Source organism: Formica exsecta, unplaced genomic scaffold (genome assembly GCF_003651465.1).
Source record: "Formica exsecta isolate Colony F162 unplaced genomic scaffold, ASM365146v1 scaffold245, whole genome shotgun sequence".
In the NCBI taxonomy this organism is placed as follows: domain Eukaryota; kingdom Metazoa; phylum Arthropoda; class Insecta; order Hymenoptera; family Formicidae; genus Formica; species Formica exsecta.
In genome coordinates this window covers 602,470-629,715 of record NW_021849727.1, presented here as the reverse complement: position 1 = coordinate 629,715, position 27,246 = coordinate 602,470, and the positions used below count along the sequence as shown (strand labels likewise).

The 27,246-nt window shown below is 33.3% G+C and overlaps 2 protein-coding genes and 1 long non-coding RNA gene across 7 annotated transcripts; 1 reads left to right on the top strand and 2 right to left on the bottom strand.

Moving 5' to 3' along the window:
- On the bottom strand, window positions 1-12,028 carry LOC115236118 (ras-related protein Rab-3). Of its 4 annotated transcripts, none has more exons than XM_029808350.1 (4): window positions 11,567-12,028; window positions 5,733-5,945; window positions 5,139-5,429; window positions 1-4,566 (listed from the first exon to the last, which is right to left on the bottom strand). In XM_029808350.1, the coding sequence occupies exons 2-4, from the start codon at window positions 5,943-5,945 to the stop codon at window positions 4,411-4,413; spliced, it is 660 nt and encodes a 219-aa protein (XP_029664210.1). In that variant the 5' UTR covers window positions 11,567-12,028; the 3' UTR covers window positions 1-4,410. The 4 variants fall into 4 exon arrangements, with proteins under 4 accessions (XP_029664210.1, XP_029664211.1, XP_029664209.1 ...); XM_029808351.1 differs by lacking the exon at window positions 11,567-12,028 and adding an exon at window positions 9,462-9,597; XM_029808349.1 differs by lacking the exon at window positions 11,567-12,028 and adding an exon at window positions 7,330-7,752.
- On the top strand, window positions 9,563-27,246 carry LOC115236122. Its single transcript, XR_003884137.1, has 3 exons — window positions 9,563-9,698; window positions 16,502-16,667; window positions 26,933-27,246. It is a non-coding gene; the product is annotated as an uncharacterized LOC115236122 (long non-coding RNA).
- Window positions 13,198-24,305, bottom strand: LOC115236113 (facilitated trehalose transporter Tret1-like). 2 transcript variants are annotated; one of them, XM_029808337.1, is made up of 7 exons: window positions 23,557-24,305; window positions 23,026-23,441; window positions 22,117-22,273; window positions 16,447-16,646; window positions 15,569-15,982; window positions 14,717-15,291; window positions 13,198-14,467 (listed from the first exon to the last, which is right to left on the bottom strand). In XM_029808337.1, exons 3-7 carry the CDS (start codon window positions 22,149-22,151, stop codon window positions 14,141-14,143), a joined length of 1,551 nt encoding a protein of 516 aa, XP_029664197.1. In that variant the 5' UTR covers window positions 22,152-22,273; window positions 23,026-23,441; window positions 23,557-24,305; the 3' UTR covers window positions 13,198-14,140. The 2 variants fall into 2 exon arrangements, with proteins under 2 accessions (XP_029664197.1, XP_029664196.1); XM_029808336.1 differs by having other exon boundaries at window positions 23,026-23,117.

Below are 27,246 nucleotides of genomic sequence, written 5' to 3'. Positions count from 1 at the left end.
TCCCGTGGAGAAAATCGATATTGCTGACTGTATTTCTTTCTATACAATTAAGCTCTGTCTATATATATGATCGATGCTTGATACACTGGCGTACAATGAAGCTTCATCATCCTAAATATTCGGGGAGAAGGAAAAGTCACTCTCCATCGCGATAAATCGCGCAATTTCGATTGACGGGCGACGATGACCGAGAATCTTTTAACGATATGCTCTATGCAAGGCAGGAATGACAGGTAGCGATGATGCAGTCGTAAACGCACATCTCTTTCTCTTTTTTTCGCGAAAACAACTGACAATGTGTCTTATCGCGTCGACGTTTATAACAAGAGATCTCGTCGGATATTTTGCGAAACACTCGATAATTCTTTCGCGACATGAGCGGAGAGATACGTGCTTTCGCGAAAAATATTCCGCGAATTGACCGGAGGATTCAGTGGTTGATACGATGATATGAAAACGCTCTGCAGAAAATAGACGAAAGAATCCATAAGATTTTACTTTATTCATTCGGAATCTTGAATTATGGGCGATTGGCTTGAAAGAAGAATTGGCTTTAAATTTTTATCTCTTTATATTTTCTCTTTATCAATAGAAAGAAAATCGAAATGATTTCTAAGAAGATCCTAAATTGATTCTTCAGATTACACATTTCCGTTTGACAGAAGGACAATGTCGATTTTTCGATTTGTTTCCTCATTCGTCAATTTTTTTGCAGAGCGAACAATGATAGAATTGGGGTAAAGACTAATCGAGAGTCGTGTCACAATTGGGCGAGATTGCGATAAGCGACTGCCAACTGCATCTACCAATTGGTCCTCCGAATTGTCAATGATTTGTACACGTGTTGCAAATTATAGATTTACTCCACTATTTGTTTTTCTTTCTTTTCTTCGTATCTTTCTCTCTCTCTCTCTCTCTCTCTCTCTCTCGCTATTCTCTCACGTATGTACACGCGTACATATTGCACATGCAACGCGAGCGATACACAATTAGCTCTGTCATTTTTTTTTAAATATATATGTATATGTATATATATTGTTTACATTTGTCGCTACGTCAAATTTTCTCATTGCAAAGTAGTTTCTGTGTTACATTCTCTCATTTTCTTTCGTTCATTCTTTCTCTGTGTTTCTCAATTTTTCTCACATGCTTACATACACACACTCTCTCTTTTTCTCTCGGAATCTGCGTCATTAACGGATTGTGCACATATACATGTATAATTAACATATACGACGTAGCGATCGTTGAAAACATCCATGATTGACTTCTGCTACAATTATACAGCTTATTTAGAGTACAACTGTTTTGTTACAAATGGTCAACGTAACGCCTGTGATGTGAATTTATCTTTTTCATGTGTGTCTTTTCATGTCATATTCTTTTTCTTGATGTGATATTGTATATGTATGTGTGCGCGCGTCGTGTATGTGTCTGTAGTGATAGATTATTGTTTTATCGTTAACGTAATTATAGTTAATATTAGGCGTATATATATAGTACAGTTTACACACCGTACAATACATACATACAAATACCCGCGACAACCGGAAGAACATTTCTGTTTATAAAAAACAGAGATTTAAATTCTGTATAATTTCGATTAGTTCGGATTTTAATGCTATAAATAAAAATCTATAACAGGAACGATCTGCAAATAATTTGGGAATGCGATAATTGGCGTAAGATTTTTGCACATCTATCTGTAACAAAGATACGAACTTGTCGAAATTACAATAGTGCAAATATTCACTAATAACCGCGTTTTTTTTTTTTTTTAATCGCGCTAGTTGTTTCTCTCTTGCTCTGTTTCTCGTTTTCAATCGCTCGATCAAGGACGCGATTGCCGTTGACAATTCGCAACATCTGCGATTGATTAATTGCACCATGTCAATTAATTAACCGTGTCCGGTGTCGCGGGCCGCGTGATTTCTGGCATGCTCTTCTCGCTAAATTAACGCATTACACATTACACCTTATTACAGATTCAGTGATACATAATAGATACTTTTTTGTTTTTATTATCTCACTTATGTACAGAGGGCAGCTTGCCTATAGTAAGTAGGTAGATAGATTTAACGCCGGATGATGATTGAAGTAGTAGTAATAGTAGCGGGACGTCGGTACTCCTCGATAATTGACGCCAGATCGATGCTCCTGGTTCCTCTCTGGATGCTTTGCGGTATCGTCGAACACGGCTCTATCATTATCTCGGCCTTTATCGATACCGATATTAACATTCGCTAATGCTTTCCCCCTTAAATAATTTTGCGAAGAGTGCCATTTCGAGGTCGATACATTATATGAAGTCGCCGAGTGATAATTATTGATTACGTTACATTATACTGCGACATCGCGTTGTCCCGAAAATTCGGAGATTTAACATTTTATAGTTCATCGAAGGCGATATTTTCTTCCGCGATCATAATCTTTTCATTTTATTCGATGGATAATTAAATAGATAATTGGTTAAACGTAGCTATAAAGAGAACTGTACAGAAATGAGTTTTCTCTTGCGATACACAACTCTCTTATCGCTTTTTATGGATAAATATTATTTCATTTTCTCTAAAAAAAAAAAAGATGCAAAAAGACGTCAAAGATTAATGAAAAATAAAATAATAATAAATGCAATCAAAAACTTTTCAGGAACGTCAAGGTTTGACGTTATAATCAATTTGCATAAACGACACCTTAAAAAATCGCGAAGCTATACTTCAGTTGCAACGAAAAATGTATTTAGTATCCAAACGCTAGATTTTAAAATATTTGGACTTTTCCGTGGGTGAAAATAAATTGTGCATATTTAATCGGCGTTGTCATTGTCATCGTGACACTTTATATCTAAATTACGAGAGTTATACTCGCTGCAAGTATACATTAGTGAATCATCGATTGCGCATGAATAATCGAATATTATCGGTTAAAAAAATATTTCAAATATTGAAAAAGTTTGGTAACGAAATATTTTATCGAATATATGGAAATATTTAAAAGACAAAACTAAAAGATTCTCCTTAGAAGCATATTACTTAAATTTTTTCAAGCGTATATCGTTGAAAGATTTTTTTATTTTATTTTATATGTTTAAATAATCTTTTCTTTTATAGAATATCTGATTATAGATTGATTATGTGAATCTTATTTAATCGCTTCCGCGTGTATTACAACAAATATTAATGTAATAATCGCTAAAGCAATTGTTCATGCTCGCGTATCTTATATCGCTCTTGTATTTTAATCTTTCATCTATTACGTCTCCGATTACTCGATATTCAGAACTTGTGTAATTTTGTCGAATGATTGACGCTTATTGTCAGACTTTCTTGGGCGCATTTTATTTAATGCACGGACTTGAGTCACTCCCTTCGGTCGTGTCCGATTTTTCTGCATGAATCTATAATGCCAAACATCGAGTGAGCAACATCGTTCCCGCTATAATGATCATCGTCATTAATTATTATCAACCGCCAAATAATACAATGTGTTTTTTTCGTATTTCTAATATCTTTTCCTCGCGTCATTTTCTATCTCTTTTTCTTCTCAGTAACAGAAATCGAAATCTGCATTATTTCATTGAGCCCAGATTTCGATGCCAGATACACGAGAATAATCTCGATGAGCGAGATATTTTAGTTAATATATAAAAAATTTAAGCTTTATAAAATTAATTTCTTAATAAAATTGTAAAAAGGACCATATATATGATAAAAAGCACAGATATTTTAAGTCTCACTTTTGTTGCTTTAAAGATTTTCGTCTTCATCCGAATGATTAATTGTGAGTCAATTGAATCTTTTGCCTTCTTTGATTCTTTAAAAGAAAATAAGAGAGATTGATTAAATCTGAATTAAGTTTAAATAAATTTTAGTAATTTAAGGAGCAGATATCATTAATAACTACCATTAATAACCGTAATTGATGTTATATTTATTCCTAATAAAAAAACGTAATGATCAGCGTGTCTGCGGCATGGAAATCTGAACTTATCGAAGTCCATCCCTGATTCCTATCAAGCGAATGAACCGAAAGGAGGACCACGGCCGATTGCGGTCGTTAGTCTATTCGGTCGCATCTCGATGATCACAATCGTTATGTGTATATATATATTGTATATATGTATATATAATTATAGCGTACATTAGATTCATTTTACATATCATCTCGCGCCGAGAAAGGATGAAAGGAAATAGATGAGAATGAAAGGCCTCCGAAATAAATAATGTAACGAAGGAACGACGAAGTAAGTGGACTAGTTAACTCGCCAGCGTCGCACACGACACTTCCTCTCCTCTTTTTCCTCCTTTTTTTCTTTTCCTCTCTTTCTAACACACGTAACACACATGTGCAACACACACATACGATCTCTCTGGGTTTTTTCCCCTCTCTTCTGCATGTCGCCATATTTTTTTAGCAATTACAGTTAGTGTTCGCTGGATTGGTTGGCTGATCGGTGAGTCGTTGACCCTTGGTCTGGCCCATACCACTCGCCATCAGGGTCGGATCATTGTCCAAAGATTCGCTCATCTTGTCGCATATTATATCCACCAGCGTCTCGAACACCGCCTGTTGAAACGAGAAAGAGAGAGAGAGAGAGAGAGAGAGAGAGAGAGAGAGAGAATCGATCATACGTGTGACCTCGCGACAGGCGGGATCGATATCCGCATGTTCTCGCGGCACAATAAAGTAGAAGATTGTGTATCAGAGATTTGTGAAACGGTATTTCAAAAATTTTTGCAAGGATCTTTGAATTATTTTTACTCGTAGAAAAACAACCAGAAAAATTATTCAATCAAAAAATAATTTAAAAAATAAAATCTTTTTTCAAATAAATAGAAATTTGCCATCGCATTTAAAACGTAACAAGTTACTTCTTTAAAGGAAATACGCTATTTTATCAAAAACTTATTACGAATATTTAACTAAATTCGCAATTATAGTTTTTACGTTATCTTATGTAAATTACATAAGCCAACAGAAACGAGGAAAATAACGTTTTTTTAGTTTTCTTTACAACTAAAGGCAGGCAGTTAATTGTCAATATTTTTATAACTGCGAAATTTGTATTTCGAGAATTTAATCTCATTTATCAAACGGGGCGATTTACCGAATTTTTGCGACACGTAAGACATACATACCTTAACATTGATGTTCTCCTTGGCCGAGGTCTCGAAGAATCGTACCCCTAATTGTTCCGCCAACTGTTTACCTCTCTCGGAGCTAATCACCCTCTCCTCCTCCATGTCGCATTTGTTGCCCACGAGGATTACCTGGGCGTTGTCCCACGAATAATTTTTTATTTGCGTGATCCAGTCCTGAACTGAGTTAAAGGATTCTTCGTTTGTGATGTCGTACATTAAAATGAAACCCATCGCGCCTCTGTAATAGGCCGTCGTGATCGTTCTGTATCTCTCCTGACCCGCCGTATCCTGTATAAGGATAATCAATCAATAAATCAAGGAATCAATAAGCGTAATGCAATTCTGTGCAAGATAAATGAATGTAATCAGCATTATTTTTTGCTTGTATTTAAACGTGATATTCGTAAAATAATATACGAAGAAAAGGTTACAAAAATATCAGTTAAAACAACTAGAAGCGATACATTCATAATCTAGTTTATAATATATGCAAATCATTATTTTTTATACACGTACAATTATCGTGGAAGATATTACATAAGCCTTTTTAGTTACGCGCGATAATGAACGGACGAATAAAGATATACTGACCCAGATCTGTAACTTGACCCTTTTGTCATGTCTGAAGACGGTCTTCACCTTAAAGTCGATCCCTACGGTTGACACGAAAGCTGAGGTGAAGGAATCATCCGCGTAGCGAAAAAGGAAGGAGGTCTTTCCCACGGATGAGTTGCCGATTATCAGCAGTTTGAACATGTAATCAAAGTTCTGATCCGCGGCATCTCTGCCATCCTGACGCGCCATCTGCAAAGAAGTCAGCTTTAAAAATTTTTTAAATTTATAAAGAAGATTTCTAAATTATATATGTATATAAATTATTATTTTTTTTTTAAATTTATATAAATTAAAAAGAATTGTACATAAAAGATTTATTAATTTCTCTGGAGCAGGATCCTAGGATTTTTAATGAGAGTTCGGAAATAGTGGATTTATGATTATATATATATATAGTGTGATTAATAATTATAGAAAAATTTTTACATCGAAATAATATATACATATATATATTATTTTTTCAGATTTCGTGACACTCTTGTTTATGGATCGGCGATTCGAGGAAGAGGATAATGCGATGAGACTCTTGCATTTCGATTAGCTTTGCACATGCCCATGTTGTAAAATTACACACGTGATGGTCAAGAGGAGAAGCTGTTCGATGCAACAGATGAGTTTACGATGCATGATTCGTCACAGTTTATCGGACCGCATGATCACGTTCGAGAAAATATTGGATAAAAATATCGAAAAGTTAGAGGCCACAATATATAAAAACCCCATACGAGAGAAGGTTAGTACAGCTTTACTTAAAATCTTATTCGTAAATTCAATTTTAGTTTATCAATTCAGTGACATTAATAAATGTCACTGAATAATAAATTAACCGTTTGACATAAAAAGTTATATATACCAAAAATGAATAAGAAATTTTATAAGATATCTAAAACTCTCGTTTCTTTTCTGGAGGTATGACACGTCAAATAATTAAATAATTAAATTTAAAGCATTAAAGGGGAAAGTTATATTTTATTGGCTTTTTGTAACCATCTCAATTCTGTGTCTGTCAACTTCGCTATCTTGTAACACTGTAACTCATTAGTCTTATAAGTCCCTCAGTTCAATTGCAAGCTGAAAACTCAATTAAATTACTCGATCGTGGAATTTATAAATCGTCAATATTATCGCGCATATAAAGTCTTAATTGAAGTCTATTGAATTTTCTCTCGCGCGTTTTTTTTCTGTTAGTTTTTCCTTTACTCGAAACGTAATAGAAACATATCGAGTCGATATTCCGATACCGTATTATGCTTCTGCGAGGTAATATCGACGATGGACAGCATCCGGGCCATCCGCGTACGTAGCTCGAAAACGGAATCCTTAACCGGCTTGGAGGATGCGTTCTCGCACTTCCTCGACATTTTACACGTAACATGTATCACGATGTGACACCCGATTGATCTTTCACGTCCTTCACTCTTCCTTTATTGCGGCCTTCGATCACATTAACGGGAACGAATTCTCTCAATTTTCTTGCTCTCTATAGTCTCGTTTTATTAACTGCAATTTATTATGCATTTTATCTTAAATCGTCTTTTGTGATCTCGCCTTATTGACACTCTAATTTATTTACCATTTAATTAAACCTCCCTTACACGTTTCCTCAACTAAAACTCATCAACTGCTTCGTTAATCACTTTTAGTCTTGTTTTATTAACCGTTTCATCAAGCGCGTTTATCAGCTTATTTCGGCAGAATTATCAATTAACTATGTCCGTACAAGACTTGATCAATTGTAATTTTCCTTTCGAAAACCAGTGGCGTTCGAGGATTATCGGCTGTTACAATTACTATCGATCATTTTTTCGACACGTTCACTGTTTATTCCTCTTCGGCACCGACGCGAAATGCAATGTATCGCCTTTTTAATCACTCTACTGCGCTCAATTAATTAACGGAGCATAATTCGCGGATGATTCTGAATAGTAAAGAAATTACTGTAGGATGTGCACTCTGTTCGCACCCACGACAAACCGCATCGCGGAAATTATTCAGGTCGACTCGATTAGCGAACGACGTAGCCACGTTTGCGGTTCTATCTTTCTTTCTACGGTACAGTATATATATATATTTCTTCCGCACGTACGCGTCGACGGCGATAATCGGACCTGCGATAGTCTGCGGTCCGCGCAGGTGCGTACAGTCGCGTTCACGTCGCCTCAATTCATTCCTTTCATTCGTCTTTCTTGGATGTTTGCTTAATGAATAATTGAAATCGTACAAACCTTATCTGACATTTTATCGGTAAATACCTATTCGCGCCAGTTATCTTTCTTTACACATTCTAAATTGTTATTTGGTATATAAATATTCCTTGGCTTAAATTAAAATTTTGTATTAGAATTAAATCTCTCTCTCCCTCTCCCCTCCCATCTCTCTCTCTCTCTCTTTCTACTTGAAACTGAATTAATAGAATGAAATTTTATTGTCCTTTTTTTTGCACTTCATTTACTTCATGACATATTTATTTTTTAAAGCTCGTGTGCATATACCTTAAGAATCATTAAAAATTCTTGTTAAAGAGAAATCGATAGTTTTATAAGAAGAGATAAAAACTTGGTTTCAATGTAATTTACTTAACGTTACAGTAATTAACGAAAGTATAGTCTTTCATAGTTCGCTTTTTCTCTCTTTTTCGATGCGGAAGTGACGCCAGACATAGCGGAGATATATAAAATGTAAGAGAAAAAGTTTCGAAACTCATCGATTACCGACTCGTCAAAAGTTACATGGCTATACTCGTAGTGGGAAATAAATCGGTGGATCAAGAGATATAAATACCCTACGCGAATGTAAAACCGCGGGTGAACCGAGAAACTTTTAGATCCGGTAGCAGGTCCCTATCGATTTCACGCTCGATTCGTCTTGCGGAGTTATTTTAGAAGTAAAAGTGTACGATCCGTTTCGCCGACAAACCCACTCTTCAACTCGAAGTTTCATATAAAAAAACATAATATTCTGAAAGAAAATATCTCGATTTATTCTACTTTTTTCAGAGCGAAACTTTTCGCGGTTGAGATTATAATATTCTGAAAGAAAACATCTTTGAGCGATTTACTTTACTTTTTTCTGAACGAAACTTTTCGTGGTTGAGACTATTATAAATCTTATTGTTAGCCAGAAAATGTCGAATTAAAATTCTTGACTAGAATGAATTTCTTTTTATAGAAATGAGATATTTTTCTGAATATTTAAAATTTTATATTTTGATTTTTTTTCCACCGAATTAAATAATATATAAAATTTTATATTTGTATTTGTGTGTGAAATCTAATTTCTCTCTTTACTTTCGCTTACATATGATTGAAACGTTATTGATGTCTCGAGATTCTCGATTGAAAGAACTGAATCCCGGATTAGAGCCACACTTGCAGTTTTTCTCAGCTTATTTCGAAACTGTAAATCTTGGAAACGTCACGAATATTAAAACGGATCCAATCGAGACGATCGCGCGGGCTATACTGCATATATGTAATTATTTTATGAGAAGCGCGCAATAAAAGCATAAAATCTCATCCGGAAGATTGCGTCACGCACTTACACGCACTTAAACACATGTATGATACGGTGTACTATGGTAGTTGAATAAAAGTAGGACAAGGTTTTCCGTGTACGATAACGATATCGGTCGCAGTATGTCATGTCAACATTAACTACGATCGGTTCTCGTAAAAAAAAAGTGCAAGTATGTTAACACCGTATCACCTGTGCGCATTGTTGTACAGTGTTACGACGATTTCCGTGACGGACGGCGTTGGGTAATTGAGCGTGTCTGTCGGTAGACAGATGATGATTGAGGCGACGGGCGTTTTACGGAGGTCAAGTAGATACGGAAAATCGATGACACGGCGACAGGACAAGTCCATTTCTTCTCGGCGACTTGGTTTGCTCGAAATTTCCAAGTTAGTTCTACTATCAATGCGGAAACGTTGCACACGTTTGGTAATATTATTCGATTTTCTTATTTTTTTTAATGTTAATTATTTAAATCTCAGATCTCTTTTATCGCATATTTTCTTTAAGAGAAAACTCATTGAAGTGTGTGTTTATATCTCCGCAAAGATCGCGAGGATATTCGTCTTAAGTAATTCATACATAATTTCATAATATAAATATCAGCTTGTGAAATAATTTATACGTATAATAACTGATTAAATTCGAGATTAAAATATACATGAAATTAAAATCGAAAAATTGCAAAAGAAGAGAAATCTTTTGGTTTCCTTTGATTTTGACACTTGGATACGAGAGTTACCCTTTCATCGAATTGTTGGACACGTAATCATCCGATCCGTATTCGCAATCACGCCCGCGATCCCGTCGGGAAACGACATTGAGGGAGCAAATATTTTCGGAGAGGCAAATCGATTGTTACACCCGGTGCCCACCCACGCTCGCGCTCTCGCGCCGCCGTCCGATACGTAGTTTCGATTTCAGTGCATCAGTAGAATGAACGGCGGTAAAAGATGGAGCCCCCGTTTACGTCAGAGGCACGCGCGTCAACGCAAAGATATCAAGTCTTTAAACGACCGCTACTTTTATCGAAAACGAATAATTAATTTTTTCGAGATGTTCAATTGATTACATTTTACGACGAGTTTCTTTATTCTGTAAAATAATCATGAATAATTGTCAATTTTATCGATCTTTAATAAACCAATAAAACACAACAATATATATATATATATATATTTTAACAATTGTAAAATTAGAAAAATAAGAGAGAGAAAGAGAGAGAGAGAAAGAGATGATGATGATGAAATTGAAATAATAAAGTAACTAAAATACGATTTATAAAAATATAAGAGATATTTGTCATGTTATGAATAATTAATAATATTATTCTTTCTTATTTTATGTTATTTTATCAAGAAGACTTCTATCTAAGAATATTTATGATAGTTTTTATTTACCAGATGTCTCGAAAGAATTAATGATATCGATTTTCATTCTGAATACATGCCGAAGAATTATTAGTAATTATCATGTCTGATTATAAAGGCTGATACTCAGCTGGATGTTGTACGATAGGTAACTAACTTATCAGCATGCCCTCTTATCTCGGCTTTCCTCATCTTAATTTTTAAGAAAGAGGTACATGAGAGCAAATTTATTTACGTAACATGATTTCTCCGCGAAATCTGAACACTGTGAACATCTCGGGAAGAAGCGTCGACGTGAAATAAATAAATGATTAGACTTGCGGATTTGATTGAGAGAGAAGGGAGCGTGGTCACCTACGTCACGACGATTCTACGGCGTCGCATGAAACGCAGAAAGTCAACCCGAATGAATGAAAAGTCTGGCAATCATGCCCGCAGTTTTCACGGCTGACAGAAAGCGAGAAAGCGAGGGATATAAGCTTTATTCGAGAGTTGACATATTTATATATCGAAGATTAGAAAAACTTTTATATGACAAAATATATATTTAACAATAAGCGAAAGAGAGAAAAAGAGAAAGAGAGACATTGGCAAAGATATAATTACGGCTATTCTGCATATATCGGTCAAATTTTTTTACATTTTACGTAAAACTACGAAGGAGAGAAAAAAAAATAAAATAAATAAAATATTTAAGAGTAGGAGTAGACAGAGAAGCAGACAGAAACCAAGAGAGACAGAAAGAAAGGAGAGAGAGAGGGGGGCGAGAGAGAGAGAGAGAGAGAGAGAGATAGTTGAAGAGAAATCAATAAGCAAGCTATCGCGACGAGTTTACTTTCTCGAAGAAAATCTCTCTCTTCCTCTTTCGCAAATTCTCACTTTCTGCCGATCGCCAAATAAAATTCTCGCGGACTGTCAAAGTGTCACCTGGAAGAATCACTCCCTAGGGACGGGGAAGGAGGTTGTCTCCCTTAACGGACGACGGATCGCTCTCTTTGATGACGGTCGATGTGGGAAATCCCGCGCCGAAATACGTCGTCGTCGGCTGTCGATGCGACGTGAGATGCGACGACGGATGCACCACGCGCTGCGCTGCGCTCGGCTACCGATCGATTAATATTTAACGCGCACGGGGTGGCGGGGGAGTTGAGTGATGCGAACGAAGGAAAAGCGCCAAAGACGGGGACGTTTTCCCTCTCGGATGTAACCGCGCTCTCGCGATCGCGGACCACGGTCAGCACACGATGCACGCAGGGGGTGTGTTATTTCGTAGCAGCGATTACGCGACGAGACTTGTGGTGGACTGCTCGAACTCGGCGAAGCGTCTCGCGCACGGCCACCGTAGACCGCCCGAGTTGGTTGTCTCTATATAGCTAAGGATATCGACCATTTGGACGATGACGGGCGGGGGTCTCGTCGTCGACGACGATACGGCGGGGGTAGTAGGATCTGCGTCTGCGCGCCGCCAACAACCCCCGACTGACATCAATATAATCGTGAATAGAAGCACACCGGGCTCGCCGGGGGAGAGAGAGAGGACACTTGTTGATCCGCGGGGATATGGGCCGCGGATAACTCTCGTCTCGTACAACTTCCGCGACTTTCGATCCGGCGCCCTGAATCTTAATCCTCCGCGAGATCGCCAGTATTTTTGTGTTTTTTTTTCCCAATAGAATTTTTATTTTTGGTTATATTTAAATATAAAGGTGAAAAAATACTTTCTCAAATTAAAAAGTTGGAAAAATCTCTTTATTCCTCGTTGTTCATGGCACACATTTTGATTTGAAGGAAGAGATTTTTTGAATTTTATGAATTGGAAAAGTATCATTAGCTTTTTCTTTTCTTTCTCTCTGGAAAGAAAGTAATTCATATTCGTTTAACTCAATAATATGTAATATCAAAAATTATAAATTTTTGTTAAGAGGAAATCGATTTCACATTAATAAAAGAATCTGTCTTAAAATCTATTATTAAAATCTATCTTAATACGTATGGGCAAAATCCTACTGCGAATCTATGTCTCTCAGATAAAGACGACCACGTGTTCCATCTACAGCAATACCGAAGAACCACGAGTTATTCCCTATTTCTGTTGGTTGGCAAGTAGTTTCAACAATCATTTTTTAATATTAATTGGAATCAATATCACATCTCGATCGTTAGATACTTTCTTTCCCCTTAACAATATTTCCAATTTCTATACAGATAATAAGTATGATTATATGCATATTTAATTTGATTGATATCATGTTCTAATTTTTCTTGGAGTTAATGATATAATAGTCATGTTATTTTTCATTGATTCTATCTATAAAAAAAAGAGATTTTTTTAGAATATTATTTTAGTATTTTTGATCGGTTTATATAAACTAATAAAATAATAGATAAAATAATAAAAAAAAATTTGGCGGTATATGAAATATTAAAAAAGTTTATTAGGAATGGATTTTATTTTTTTTTTTACTTTTCTAAATTATAAGACACTCATAGATTATTTAGCTTATAAGCTCTTTATTATGTAAATTACAAAAAAAAGCATAAAAATAATATATACAACATTTTTATTTGTTCAAAATTCTACTTTATTCAAAATTCATAATTCTATTGAGAGCAAATATAAATCGTTTAATGAGTGAGAGATATTCGAGTTCATAAGAAAATATAATAGAGAAAAACATGATTTCATGTTTTATCAAAATTATATTTTTTTATGTTTAGTATTAAAGATCATCACAGAAGAATATGATATGTATAATAACTGTATCCGTGTTAGTACAGTAAAAGCTTAATTCTACTTATATTAGACATTAACGGTAATATACGGTCTTTACACTTGTCTATCAAATGTATATATCTAGTTTCAATAAAATACGAAAGTCTTTGCGAAATAAAAAAAAAGCTTCTATAAGTAACAAATCTTAAAAGCTTTTCCTCCAGCATTTCACTATTAATCGAGCAATGTTAGGAACGCTTTATGGCAACTGCAATTTTTTTAACGAAATAAATAAGATTGCTAATCCTAAGATTCTTCAATACATCATTAGCACTTCAAATATTCCTGGAAATATCTTAGAAAATTATATAATTTACGCGTCTAATCGTATAATTTTTTTATCTTCGCTTTATTATTTTTCAATCGATCAATCTTTATATCTATTAACTTTTCTTTATAGATTGCATTACTCGTTACCCGAGGAATGGTAATGGACTTTTTTAACGCGATAATTCTCGTTTGCATTAAATATAGCAGAAAATAAACCGCATATGCATTTAATCACACATGTTCATCAATTAAAAAAAAAATTCAAATATATCATTCAAGATTATATAAAAATCCATTTAAAAAAGATGTGCAATTACGCTTTGCGTTACTCATCCAGATATTGATATTTAATATCCAGATAAGTGATATTTAACAGAATACTCGAAATAATTACAATTTCCGCGAAGAATAAGATATATCCGAAGTGCAATACTCAATAATCAATTTGATCTGCGAATCTACAATCTACTCTCGATACTTTCGTCATGTACGATCGCCGGATTCGCGGCCGCCCACTTCTCCTTAATGACGTGCTGCTTCTGTGTAGGCCGTTCCTTTAAATTCTGTATACCGGCGAAATGTTCCTCGATCTCCCTTAAGGTCCTACCTTCGGTCTCGGGTAGCATCATGTATAAAAAGTACAGGCCGGCCAAGTTGACCAGAGCGTAGAAAATGAACGTTCCGGATAGCGATATGCCGTTCATCATGTAGAGGAAGGTTTTATTCGCGATCGATGATAAAATGTAGCCGACCATACCTGAAGCGCCGGTTGCGCTGCTACGTACCTATGAATTAGTGAATTTGAAAATCATTCGCGAAACACAAAGAATTTCTAATGCGTATAAGCACTTGAAAAATGAGTGCAGTCTAAATATGTTTAAATTTAATCTAAAAATTAATTTAAATAATTAATATTTGTGATTATTTTTAATTTATATTAATTTAATTAAATAAATTAAAGTAAAAACAGATTTAAATAAGATTAATAAAAATTAAGATGAGAACTACTGAAAAAGAAACATCGCAAAACGTACCTTGACCGGGAACACTTCGCCTATCAGAACCCAAGGCAACAATCTGATTCCGAAGTTCGACACGAAAGCGGCGCCAATCATGAGGGTAGTCGGCAACCAGGTATATCTGACTCCGTCAAAATAATCGGTATCACTCAGATAGCCGTAGATGGCAGTAACAATGAAACACAGACCGGTGCCGCTGACCGATATGAAGGATAGCTTGCGTTTTCCCAAGAAATGGATCACCAGCACGCAGACTATAGTGCCGACCAATTGAGCGACGCCCAAAAACACCGTGGCCATGTATTTGTCGATCGGTGCCTTGAGTTTCGCGAATATCAAAACGGCGAAAGTCTGCAGGGTCGAGGTGCCGCCGAAGGAGCTGATGAAGAAGGCCCCGCTCACTAGGATGAAGGGCACGTAGAACGTGCGTTTAGTGTAGGATCGCCAGACTTCCTTCTTATCGTCGGTGTTGTCGGCAGGCTTCTGGACTGTCTCGCAGATTGTTTGAAATTCATTCTGTACCTGCGACGGGTTTGCCCAACCCCGTAACCAGCAGAGAGCGCGTTCCGATTCCGCGAAACGACCCTTGGCTGAGAAAAACCAATATGTGTGTGAAATTAGTTAGTAAATTCATTAATAAATTTTTAAAACGAAAAGAAAAAATCAGATGTCACGAAAAAAAACGATGAAGAAAATCTTTTTTTTTTTTGTGCAAAATAATTGATTCGGGCCTTTGACTGATTTGTTAAATTATTTGTTAAAGTTTTCAAACAGATAAATAATTTAATAATATAAATAATATTAAGATAATTTTTGAAATGATTTAATAATCTTTACAATACGTAAATAATTTGACTGTGCGATTACCTGCGAGCCAGTGTGGACTCTCAGGTACTAAGCACAAAGCGAAGAAACAGATAACCGGATAAACCAAGTTGATCATTGCCACCGTTCTCCAATGGGCCAGACTACCGCTCAACATTTGCGTGAAAACACCCAGAATGACTGACATTGAAGAGGTCGCGGACAGCATTCCGCGCAAGTTAGGCTGAGTCACTTCGGCGACATAAGTCAAGACCGGCGCTTCCAAGAGGCCACCTGTCAGGCCTGTCATTGCGAGCGCGGTAAACAACATCGCAGGATTGCTAGAATAATAAAATATCAACCAGGCAATTACGAACGGGATATTTGTCAACATCATCGTTCGCTTCCTGCCCAGATACTGTGACAGCGGTCCGCTCACGAGACAACCGATTGGCACGAGAAACAAGTTTAGACTACCTGTGAAAGAAAAAAACATAATAATAAAAATATAAAGTAATTTATAAAATAACTTAATGAATAAATTTATTTCATATTACATATGAAAGAGAGAGAAAATTTAAATAAAATGATAATGTAATAAATTAATAATAATAATGTTTAAAAAATAATTAAATATGATTATATAGGTAATAGAAAATAATTGATGTATAATAATTAAATATAAATTAAATTAATTTAAACGTGTAGTATCAATATGATTTATAATATATACATAATAATATATAATAACTTTAATATTACGACTATTTCCATAAGTTTTAATTGATATGAATTTATATTACGATTAATTGATTTTATAAAAAGAGACAGAATAAGATTTTTTGGAAAAAATTTCTCTATTTATATTCCAAAGGAAAAACTCTACGAAAAATTCTAAATTATTCTCATTGTCAGCGTTATATTTGCGAATAGATTCTTACTAATCCATGTTAATTCTTCCGTAGTGACTTTGATGTCTGTATCTTCTCTTTGTAGTGCTGGAATGAGGATAGTCGCGAATCCTAAAGTTGAACCAAAGGCAAGCAGAAGTATATTTTTGGCGCCGACTGCACAGCATTGTGGTACTGCTTGTCGAAGTTTAGAAATGTATGCCACTTCAACCGACGTCTTGTCATCATTCCTAAAGTGTAGATAAGAAAAGGTGTGTATATTTCTATGCACGTTCTAATAATCACAGAATTATTTGGAATCGATATTTCTGATATATCTTTAACACAGGAATTAACCATAATTATTAAATTAATAAATATTGGAATTTCTTTAACGCATATATTATAAATTATTCTTATGTTTCATAAAAGTTTATCTAGATTTTCAGATAATAATTTTATTGTACTATATTATGTAAATTTTTTGTTTAAAATTACTGTTCTCTAAGACTATCAACTGTTTGGTGCTACGATAGGTCTTAGAACTTATTGTTAGCATACTTTTAAAGACCTTTAAAAGTCTACGTGCACCACATTGAGCTCTCAATCAGTCAAATAAACGGTCTTAAATAGACTTTACTCAACAACTCATTGTTAGTAGTCGGGCTAGAAGTCTTACGAATCCGCGATGTCGAATGAATTTATTTGCTAGATGATTGAACACGCATACATAATTAATTGGAGAAAGCAAAAAAAGCATATAAAATTATTTTATAAAAGATATATTGTGCTATTAAATTAGTGCAGCACCGGTCTCAATATTATATGATTAATAGAAATCTAACAAGAAACATATACATATATTAAGTTATTTTGGAATATCACATTTTGAATATAATATATATAAAGACAATTACACACAGACGTACATATATAATATATATACGTAAGTCAAAGTAAAAAACGTAATAGAGAAAACGAATAAAAATAACAACATGACACTTCGTGTATTGAGAAAAGTATGCGAGTTCAGTGAAACACAGCCTCTCCACTTTGTTAAAGCATAATCGACGATCCGTTTACAAAGCCTTTCACCTGATGTAATCGCATTGCTTTTGACGACAATCTCTGCAGCGATTCTGAGATTGTTATTTCGCGGAACGGCCTACATAATTCTTGGACTCACGTGCATTAAAAAAAAGATCTACATTTTTCATAAATTGTTTCTTTCAATGGACAATTTAACAAGTCTTCAATAAAATTATTTTTAATCATTGACAAACTAATCGGCAACTGTAATTTTATGCCGATATTGTTTAAACTACATTTTTCTGCATATCATGTTTATTTATCAAAAATGAATTATTTTTACATTTCAATCACATAAAAAATTTTGGCAGCAAATTAAAAACGAGAAGATTCAATCTTTTATTACGTGACATCACATAGTACACTTTGTCTCTTTACTTTGTTAATTATTTCATTAAAAAGTTACAGCTTCAATATTTAATGCTATAAATTATAATATTCAGAAGATATCTGTGAAAAAATACAATAGCATTGAATATTTATAAAATTATTTACAGTTTATAAGTAAAGGAAGGATATCATTTATTATATAAATGATAACATCTGTGTTATTAAAGGATAGGAAATTAAAATAATTCGATAATATCAATAAGAGAGTTGGTGAAAAATGGCAAACTGGTTGACGATAATCCACATGTTGTATTGTGCAAACGTTCAAGAACACGCGTGATGATTACATAAGCGCAATGACGATTGAGGCACCTTTTGTGTCGAATCATGTGAGTTTATAACCGCTAGCATCACACGAAGTACCGGCGAACAATGCGATGATTAGTGAGTGTGAATGGATTATTTACGCAAGGTCGTGGTAAAACGCGAATATAAATATTCTCTTCCTAATTGTTTTCTCGCGCATGTATAATTAGCATTATTTTCTCTCTTTTTCTCTACCCGCAATAAATCATGGATTTGTGATATCGATGTACGACGACTGGCTTTAGGCAAAATATTTCGTTCGCGGGTGCGTGTCTATTTCCTCATTCTGAATGAAACGAGCCCGGTGATGATGTAACATGTTCAATCATATAACGCAATCTCGTTTTTGCCACCTGTTCGAGCATGTAAACGTGTTTGTTTGCCCTTTCTCACTTGCACATACGTATCGCATTTTTTAATGTTTCTACTAAGAGATCTTATTTGTATATAGAAAGTAAAGAGATGCGTAAATTTACAAGTTATGTCTGAGATAGACATAATTTGCAAACACGTTTTCTTCAACAGTTTATCTAACGAACAGACGTGTTTGTTTGCCCTTTCTCACTTGCACATACGTATCGCATTTTTTAATGTTTCTACTAAGAGATCTTATTTGTATATAGAAAGTAAAGAGATGCGTAAATTTACAAGTTATGTCTGAGATAGACATAATTTGCAAACGCGTTTTCTTCAACAATGGTTCTTTAATGGTTAATTTTTTCGTCACTTTTCTTAATTTTAAGCATTAAATACTTTTGATCTAAATTAAAATTCTGTTTGGAAAACGCAGACGAGAGTTAAGTACGATTTTAAAAAATTCGTCGGTTATAACACTTTTAATTGAATGTTTTTTATATGTCGAAGAATTTATTAAATGGTACTTGATGGTATGTAGCGTCTAATCAAACTCGGATGCGATTTTAATTGCGCTTAAAATATGCCAATCGAGTGTCCTTTGTACGCACGTAACATCGCGTCGAGTTTAACGTCATTCTATTAAAAGAATATTTATTATGCTATAGTATTATTGCTGAGAAGGAAATAAATTTTATCTGAAGACTACACTTAGAAACAATCGTTTTGCGAGTCATCTGATTCTCAGCAACGCTGAGTTATTAGGTTTTGCCATTATTTTACGTTTTACTTTGTCATAATAATGAACGCTAAAATATGATACAACCTATTCGAATTTCTATTATTTGAATATTCTATTATTTGAATATTCTATTATTTCTATTATTTGAATATTCTATTATTTGAATATTCTATTGTTTGCACAAAATTTACTTTTAAAATTATTTGAATATTCTATTATTTCTATTATTTGAATATTCTATTATTTGAATATTCTATTGTTTGCACAAAATTTACTTTTAAAAGAAAATACGTATACTCACTTTAAAACATTAATGATGTTAGATAGTTATCGGAAAATTTGCTTAAAGCCGAACGTTTATATCTCATTATAATTTAAATAAACAACAAAAACTCAATTGCAATATTTTTAACATCACGATAATATTTTTCCGCTAAGAAAACTCCATCTCTGCAATGTTTATATAGTTCAAAAAATTCCGAGAATATTTATAGTAAGAAATATCGTGAAATACGTGCAGAGAATATCTTGTCGTACGTGTTTCATTTTTTTTTGTAGATAAACGTTACTCTATTTTTATTTCGGACAGTTATTCGTCAAAAATAATAAAAATATGTGTCATAGTTAAGCGTAATCTTTATCATTGACAATAAGTAGTGTCGTTACGCATTTACGTCATTATGTATCACATAGCAATTGGGTCAAACCCGCAAAAGAGCTCTTTTCCGGGCTTTTCAAACGCGCTGCAGTAAATTATTGCATTGCGACGGTGCTTAACGATGTCGATAAAACGATTATTATATTAATGAGATTTTTTATCACCTGATTGAATGCCGAATGCAAAGATGCTTCATCTCGCAGACACGTCTCTGACGCAAAGAGTATTAACGAGTCTCGACTCACAAAAGCATCATTAATGCCATAAGATTGTCGGCCAGTGACCTACTTGCAAATACAGGTACGATTATTGTTTGTTGCAATTAATGATCTTTAATTGATAGCACGCCACTTGAATTATATTAATATCAAGATTACATAGTTTTTACTAAAATACAAAATTTACATTTTTGTCATTTAATCCATGTTCTGTAATAAGCGAACTGCATCTTATTTATCAATCATTTATCGCGATTAAGAAAGTTTTAAAAAGGAATAATTAATGAAAATTTAGAAATTTGTCAAACTTACGATCAGAATGAAATAGACGAAATATTAGAAATATTCTTGATAGAAAAAGTATTTTTTGGATAAAATATGCAATAAAATGTTGAACTTTTACGACAATATTTTTTGTTTTTAATTTTATACTGTAATTGCATTAATTTAAGAATGATATGTGTAAAACGCATTTGGCTGTGATGTGCGTTTTTGTTCTTTCAACAAAGTATAAAATATATATGTTACGTAAGTATATGTAACGTACGCTAGAATAGTTTATGTGAACAAAAAAAAAAAAATTGTTAGAAATTATGTGGTCGGGAATTCAATAATATCTCACTTCCTGCAATTTCCTTAATGCCTCCACAGTTTCACCGACAACTGTAAACTTATTCGCAGAGATACCCTTTTCTGACATAGTCAAAAAACAAAAATGAAAATATATATGTTTATTACGAACATGTAGCATAAACGCAGCCTATAGAACATTATAAATTTTAGTGACTCGCGGATATAAACTGACATATGTAATTCAACGAATTCACGAAACTGTAACAGTTGTTTGCATTGCTCTTTTTTTTAATTTATTGATATTTACAGTTTATATTTCCTTTTATAATATTTTAACTTTTTATATTTTTTAAATTAATTAATTATTTTAATTAGATAATTATATCAATTCGATGAGTAGAATTATTAGCAGAAAGTTTTAAGTGAAACTAAATGGAACAAATAATAAAGAGTAGACAATAATAATAACTGTATTCGTAGTTAATATTACTTAATAATAGATTCTGTTGCAAATTATCGATATAAATCAACATGCCATATTTCGTCTAACTCGTACGCAAAAATATATTGGACAAAAATAGAAATAGGAAGAGTAATTTTTTTTGTCATTTTCTTTGTAGTATATGTATATTTAATCGTTTAGCAATATCTGTAGAACGATAATTCACACTATGCAACGCCAGAAAGTTTGATTTCGCGAAAATATATGTCATTAACGCGTTTTTCTATCATGAAGTTTGCCTCGAAATCTATTGTTATAGATACCATCGACGTCTTGTGGCTTTCGAATATTTAATTCTTTACATGATTTATTAATTTTTTATGTAATTTTGAGGTCGATTAATCTCACATACATCCGCGAACAGAAACCCGTTATGAAAGTTGATAAACGGACATTTTTATTAATTTGTTTTGATAATAACTTGGGCAAGTAGTTTGTTTCCGTTATGCATGTTATTAAGGCTACGAATTCTTTATATGCATCCTAAATATTCGCATTAATTAAATCTTCGATAAATCGATAAACAAGATTCTACAATCAAAATCAATGCATTATAAATGTTATTTCTAATAACTGGAAATTTACGTAAAAAAAATAATAAATTTTCTTTTTTTTTTTCTTACGGGTTAAGTTTATCATTTAGAAAAAATATAGTGTTTTTTATTCATGACATTTACATCTTCTTTTACCAGGAAGCTTAAATCTCGTAAAGAAATAAATTATCTCATAATCATAAATATCCTCGAGCAAAAAAATAAATTTTCTTAACAACATTGTTTCCACTCGAGAAAAAATTTTATAATGATGTTGCGGGTATCTAAAAGAATAGTTGTTCGGAATCTCTCACGAATCATTAAGATGCAAAATACAAAATTTAAATATGACGAACCTCTTTCCGTTTTCTACGCATTCGGTCGCTGCCATCTTCGCGGCTCGATCCGCTTGCGATTCAATCTTCGGGTCTTAGGCACGTGACTCGCGTGCGATATCAGATTCTCCGTTGCATATCGAGGGAAGGACGGCGGTGTTGGTACAAGGATGACCTCCTTTCGAAGCAGAACAATGTAAAATTAGATTCTTGTATAAAGTCACCGATTTCGATTCTTCGGCGTACAAGCGCTTAAAGCTCGCTTATTTATATGACGCGAGAGGAAAGAATTGAAAGCAGCCAAGGAGAAGAAGAGAATCGCAATAAGTTCTGTTGTACAAACGGCGGATTTGCATTCGCAAAGATCGTATCGTGAGAGTTTAGCGAGCCGATTATGTGCTCGGTGCATTACAGCTTCAATATCTATGTTTACATTTGATAAGCGTGCGATTTTAAAAAGTGTAGGGTATAGTATAGTATAATTTGCACATAAATGATACGCTAGAGACCAAAGAGTAGCTAAATTAAGAAACATTAATGGAAATTGATTTTGCAGATTTGTATAATAATCAGAATAAAATTTGCAATGCAGAGCAGAGTAAATGATTTATTAGAGCAAATGATTTATTAGATCTTATTTTTATTTTAGTTTATTTTATTTAATTATTCACTATTGTGTGATGAGTAATATATATAATATACGAGTGTTAATATATTTAATGTATAAATATATCTCTCAAAAAATTTATAGATAGTTTAAATCATTACAAAACATCCTGTATAAAAAGAATTAATGAATCAATATATTATATTAAAATATTCGATATTATATGGGAAAAGAAATTTTTTTTTATGTACCTTGATACATCTACTTGTCATACAAAATTCTTTCGCTCGGGAGGAGTTTGATTGTGCGATTTTCGTGCTCACCTGATTGCAAGCGTCCTGACAGAAGATATTAACAATTTTTTTGATGCTTCTTCTACTTCGCGGATAATCAGCTTTCTTGTAATTTCATGACCCTTGAAACAGAAATCTCCTTTTTATAGCTACTTTTAGCTGTAATTATAGCTTTAATTATAATACTTCATAAAATTTAAACATTCCAAGTCGAGTATTGCACTAGAAATGCCACAAGTATAATTACGTTTCGGCGCGTAACAAAACTAATTATTTGTCAGATAAAATAACAGTGTTGTGCATTTTTTCTACTATTTTGTTATTATGTGGTTAAACGCGAATTGAATGTCATTGTATGTAGACGATTGCAAAGCTCGATGGCGATTAAGGTGTTAGTAATTCAATGTTTTTGTTTTGGTTGTAATTCATTCTAGTCGGTTTGTCATCTGTATTTGTCAAAATGGAAATTCTCTTATAATAGAAATCGTCGTTTCTTTTTCTAGCTCGATGATAATCTTGAATATTTCGTTATCATCAGCTATTTTTTTTTTAAATACACACCTTTAAGATATATAACTGGTATCCTCGTTAAAAGTGAAGAGAAAATAATCAAGAAAATTTTAGATATATACTTTTTGTCAAAAATTAATTTATAATTCCGTCGAAAAAATTTGTGGAAGTTTGCTTTCACTGAACAGAACAATATCGATTAATGAATCGTTTCGTGAAGAAGTTGAAAGAATTATTAACCAGTCGCACTTTTTTCCTTTTCTATTTTTATTTAAATCTTTAATAAAAAAATCTTCCTCATATAGCGGCGTAGCAATAGATTTCAAAAGTTTCTTTCTGGATTTTGTCTGTTTTCAAAAACAAATCTTTTTCGCTTTAGCCGTTCCAAGATCGCGAAAAAAGAGAGGCAAATTGTTCACTGACAGAACTGCAGTATCTTGTCGCGGCGCGAGAAATTGTGTCGTTCACAGAAAAATATCCAAAAAATTCCGAGGAGAAATCACGATCGAAGTGGAAAGCGGTAGAAAATAGTGAGAAAGAGGTTTACATTAGATCGGGACGTCGCGATGGACTAAACACCGCGCGGCGCGAAAGCCACGAGCAAGCTGTACTTTCAATTTTGAGCTCCCTCCTTCGACATCTACCTTCTCTGTCCTCCCAATGGAGATTGGAGCCGAATCGGTACATGTACGATGTACGTGCTCATACGTGACCTCTTCTTTTCCCTTCTCTTGCCACCGGTCATTTTGTCGTAATTATACCCGCCACATGTACACGCGATGAGCGGCTGTCAGGACAACGTGAAAGGATTGAGCGATCGGTAGATTTTCCGTCTAAAGAGCATTAATTATATAAAATTCATTTAAATTAATGTTTATAAAAAAAAAAATCGGTATGGCTTTGCACGCACACACTTTAATTTGTGTTAATTGCCTAAAATGTAGAATTTTTTTCTTTATATGATTTGTCACGTAACAACAATTTTATTCATGCACAAATGTCACACGAATGTCAACTTGTCTAGTTGATACTAAAACGTTATCTTAAATAAGAGTTAACAATGATACTTAAACATAATCAAAAATCTTCCAAGACCACTTTTGACATTATCACATCCTGCAATGGCATGTCGATAAATTCTACTTAATTTGATAATTTTGTGTTTTTTTGCGAAGAAGTTCTCTGCGAAATTAATTTCTTTTATTAATTGTACTAATTACTTATTTCATATTTATGTTTATGAATATTAAAGGTCAAATATTATTAGATATGCATGCAAAAAATAGAAAATATGAATGTATAGCCTGCATATATAACATAGATAAGAAATAATTATCTCGAATCTTACAGCTTTGAACAGTGGAAATAAAAAAATAGTTCTGTTTTTAAATAGATGAACTTAATGCATTTTCTCCTTTCCTCGAATATTCTTTTCTAAAGAGAAGTTATAAGCAATGTATGTGTGTGTGTGTATCTGCTCATTACTATAATCATTGAAAAGTGATGGATAACGTATTGGCACGTCGGTAATAATGTGCCGCTACGTGTCCCACATTATACTATTCTCCGCAATTTGTGTGTGTTTCTGACGCTATGTTGGAAAATTCTTCTAGAAAATATTTTTGTCTTATTTTGGCGTTAATAAAAAATCAATTACAATTAAATAGTTTTTAATCATTACTTCTGTTCTTCATTAGCTTTATTCGGTCGCTACTTCTCTTGTCTTTTCATTTTATATATGTGATTAATAACTTGTGAATGTATGTTACTGTTCTTTTCATTTTTTTAAATAATTGTTTATTTTATATCCGTCAGGTATAGTTTGTATAATCGACATTCATTTCAGTTTGATCAATTTTCAATGCAATGTGCTTCAAATATGTTTTTATTGTCGCGAATAAACATAAAGATCATTTTTCAATGTTTATGGTAACCGAAATACGAAATTGCCGAAAATGCTTCTTTTACCGTTTATCTGCTTACATATTACTGTAATAAGAAAAAAAATATTATTCCTTAGAGAACAGATATTAATCATAAATCACTTATTTTACAAGAGCCTTAGTGCTTGGCGCATAATTTTGTTCACAAACGTATAATAAGGAAAGAGACCAGGTATTAAAGATTATGTTAATTGTTGGTTACATTATCATCATACATATTGTCTGGTCGCGGATTACATCGCTTTTATTTCAGATGTCATTGAACTCTTAACTCATATTGTTAATAGTATCAATTTTTTCATTTCGAGAAGCGATTAAGATCGCTGATTTATATAATATCAAGCAGCGACAGCGTCATTGACTGATATAAGATTGTACATAGTTTGCATAATTAATCATAGTATAACAATGTCGTAAGGTTTCTATATAAATTCATTTTTTTTAAGCCTAGTTTTTTTTTATTAAGTATCAGTCAAGAACGAAAAATACGACGATTTTTTATCCCGCTTAATGCTGGTTATGTCGTACGTTAATATTATCAGTTCTCTTATTAAAATATATATAAATAATTCATCTCTCCCTCTTTCTTTGAACACACAGTTGACGAGACTTTAATCGCTGTTGCACTTATGTAAAAGAGAATGCATTTGTTGATAAATTAAAAATACTTATAAGATTCGTATACCAAGTGTGAAGCGTGAACCGTGTCATGTAATGCGCAGACGCTCTGCGCATTAAGGTTTGTTTAAAGTAAAATAATTCCAAATTGCTCCTCCTGATATTTAATATTTTATTCCTATTCCTAATATCTCCTCTATTGTGCGCAGGGCCTAAGGTGCCATTACATGGCAGCATCGAGCATCGAGAATCGAGCATCTGCATCTGCACAAAAATTATTGCGCAGGAATCTAAATGAGATAGATTCCAGCTTCTTGTGCGGTTAATAGCATGATGAGTGATATGAATTCGGTCGAGATAAAAAAAATTATATTCTGATACACATTACTAATACTGAAAATTAATTATTTGCATTACACATTACTAATACTGAAAATTGATATTTATTTACATTATACACAATAGATATTATTATTAAACAAAATATATATAAAACGTGTTACTATCCCCCCAGCAGAATATTAGAATCTAATCAAGAATTAAGAGATATAATTTTCATAATTTTTTTTCTGCATGTTTATAACATACTGCTCCTTTAAATCATTTCCTACTTTTAACAATAGTTTTTCAAACTCTGTCATTTTGTCATTTGTGAATCCTTTTTTTGTATCTTATTTACTTGAATATTTCAACCATCTAAAACCTCTTGCTGCATTTGTATTTTAATTTTATTTTAATTTACACTGCCAGAGTAGTAACGTTTTATAATATATTTTTGATTAATAATAATAATAACACACACACATCCCGCAACAGATTCCGCTAGAGTATAATATAATCTGTTTTCATCTGTTTTTCATTTTTAGTTAACAATAGTAAGATAACATGAGAAAAAACTGGGAATAGTATTACATTTTTTGATTGAAGAAAGAAGAAATGGCAGAAGCCCTAGCTACATCGATTTCCTATACCACATGCACAATGAAATAAAAACATTTTTTAGTCAGTAAATAATTTTTTAATCAGTTACTTTTCCAGTTACCAATATTCGAATTCTAACTCTTTTGTAACAATGATGTTTGTTATCCACCTGTTTTGAAAAAAAATTCGATTGAGATTTTGTATTCAACGATTGTATTTTTATTTGATTGTATTTTTATATTGCAAATAATATATCATG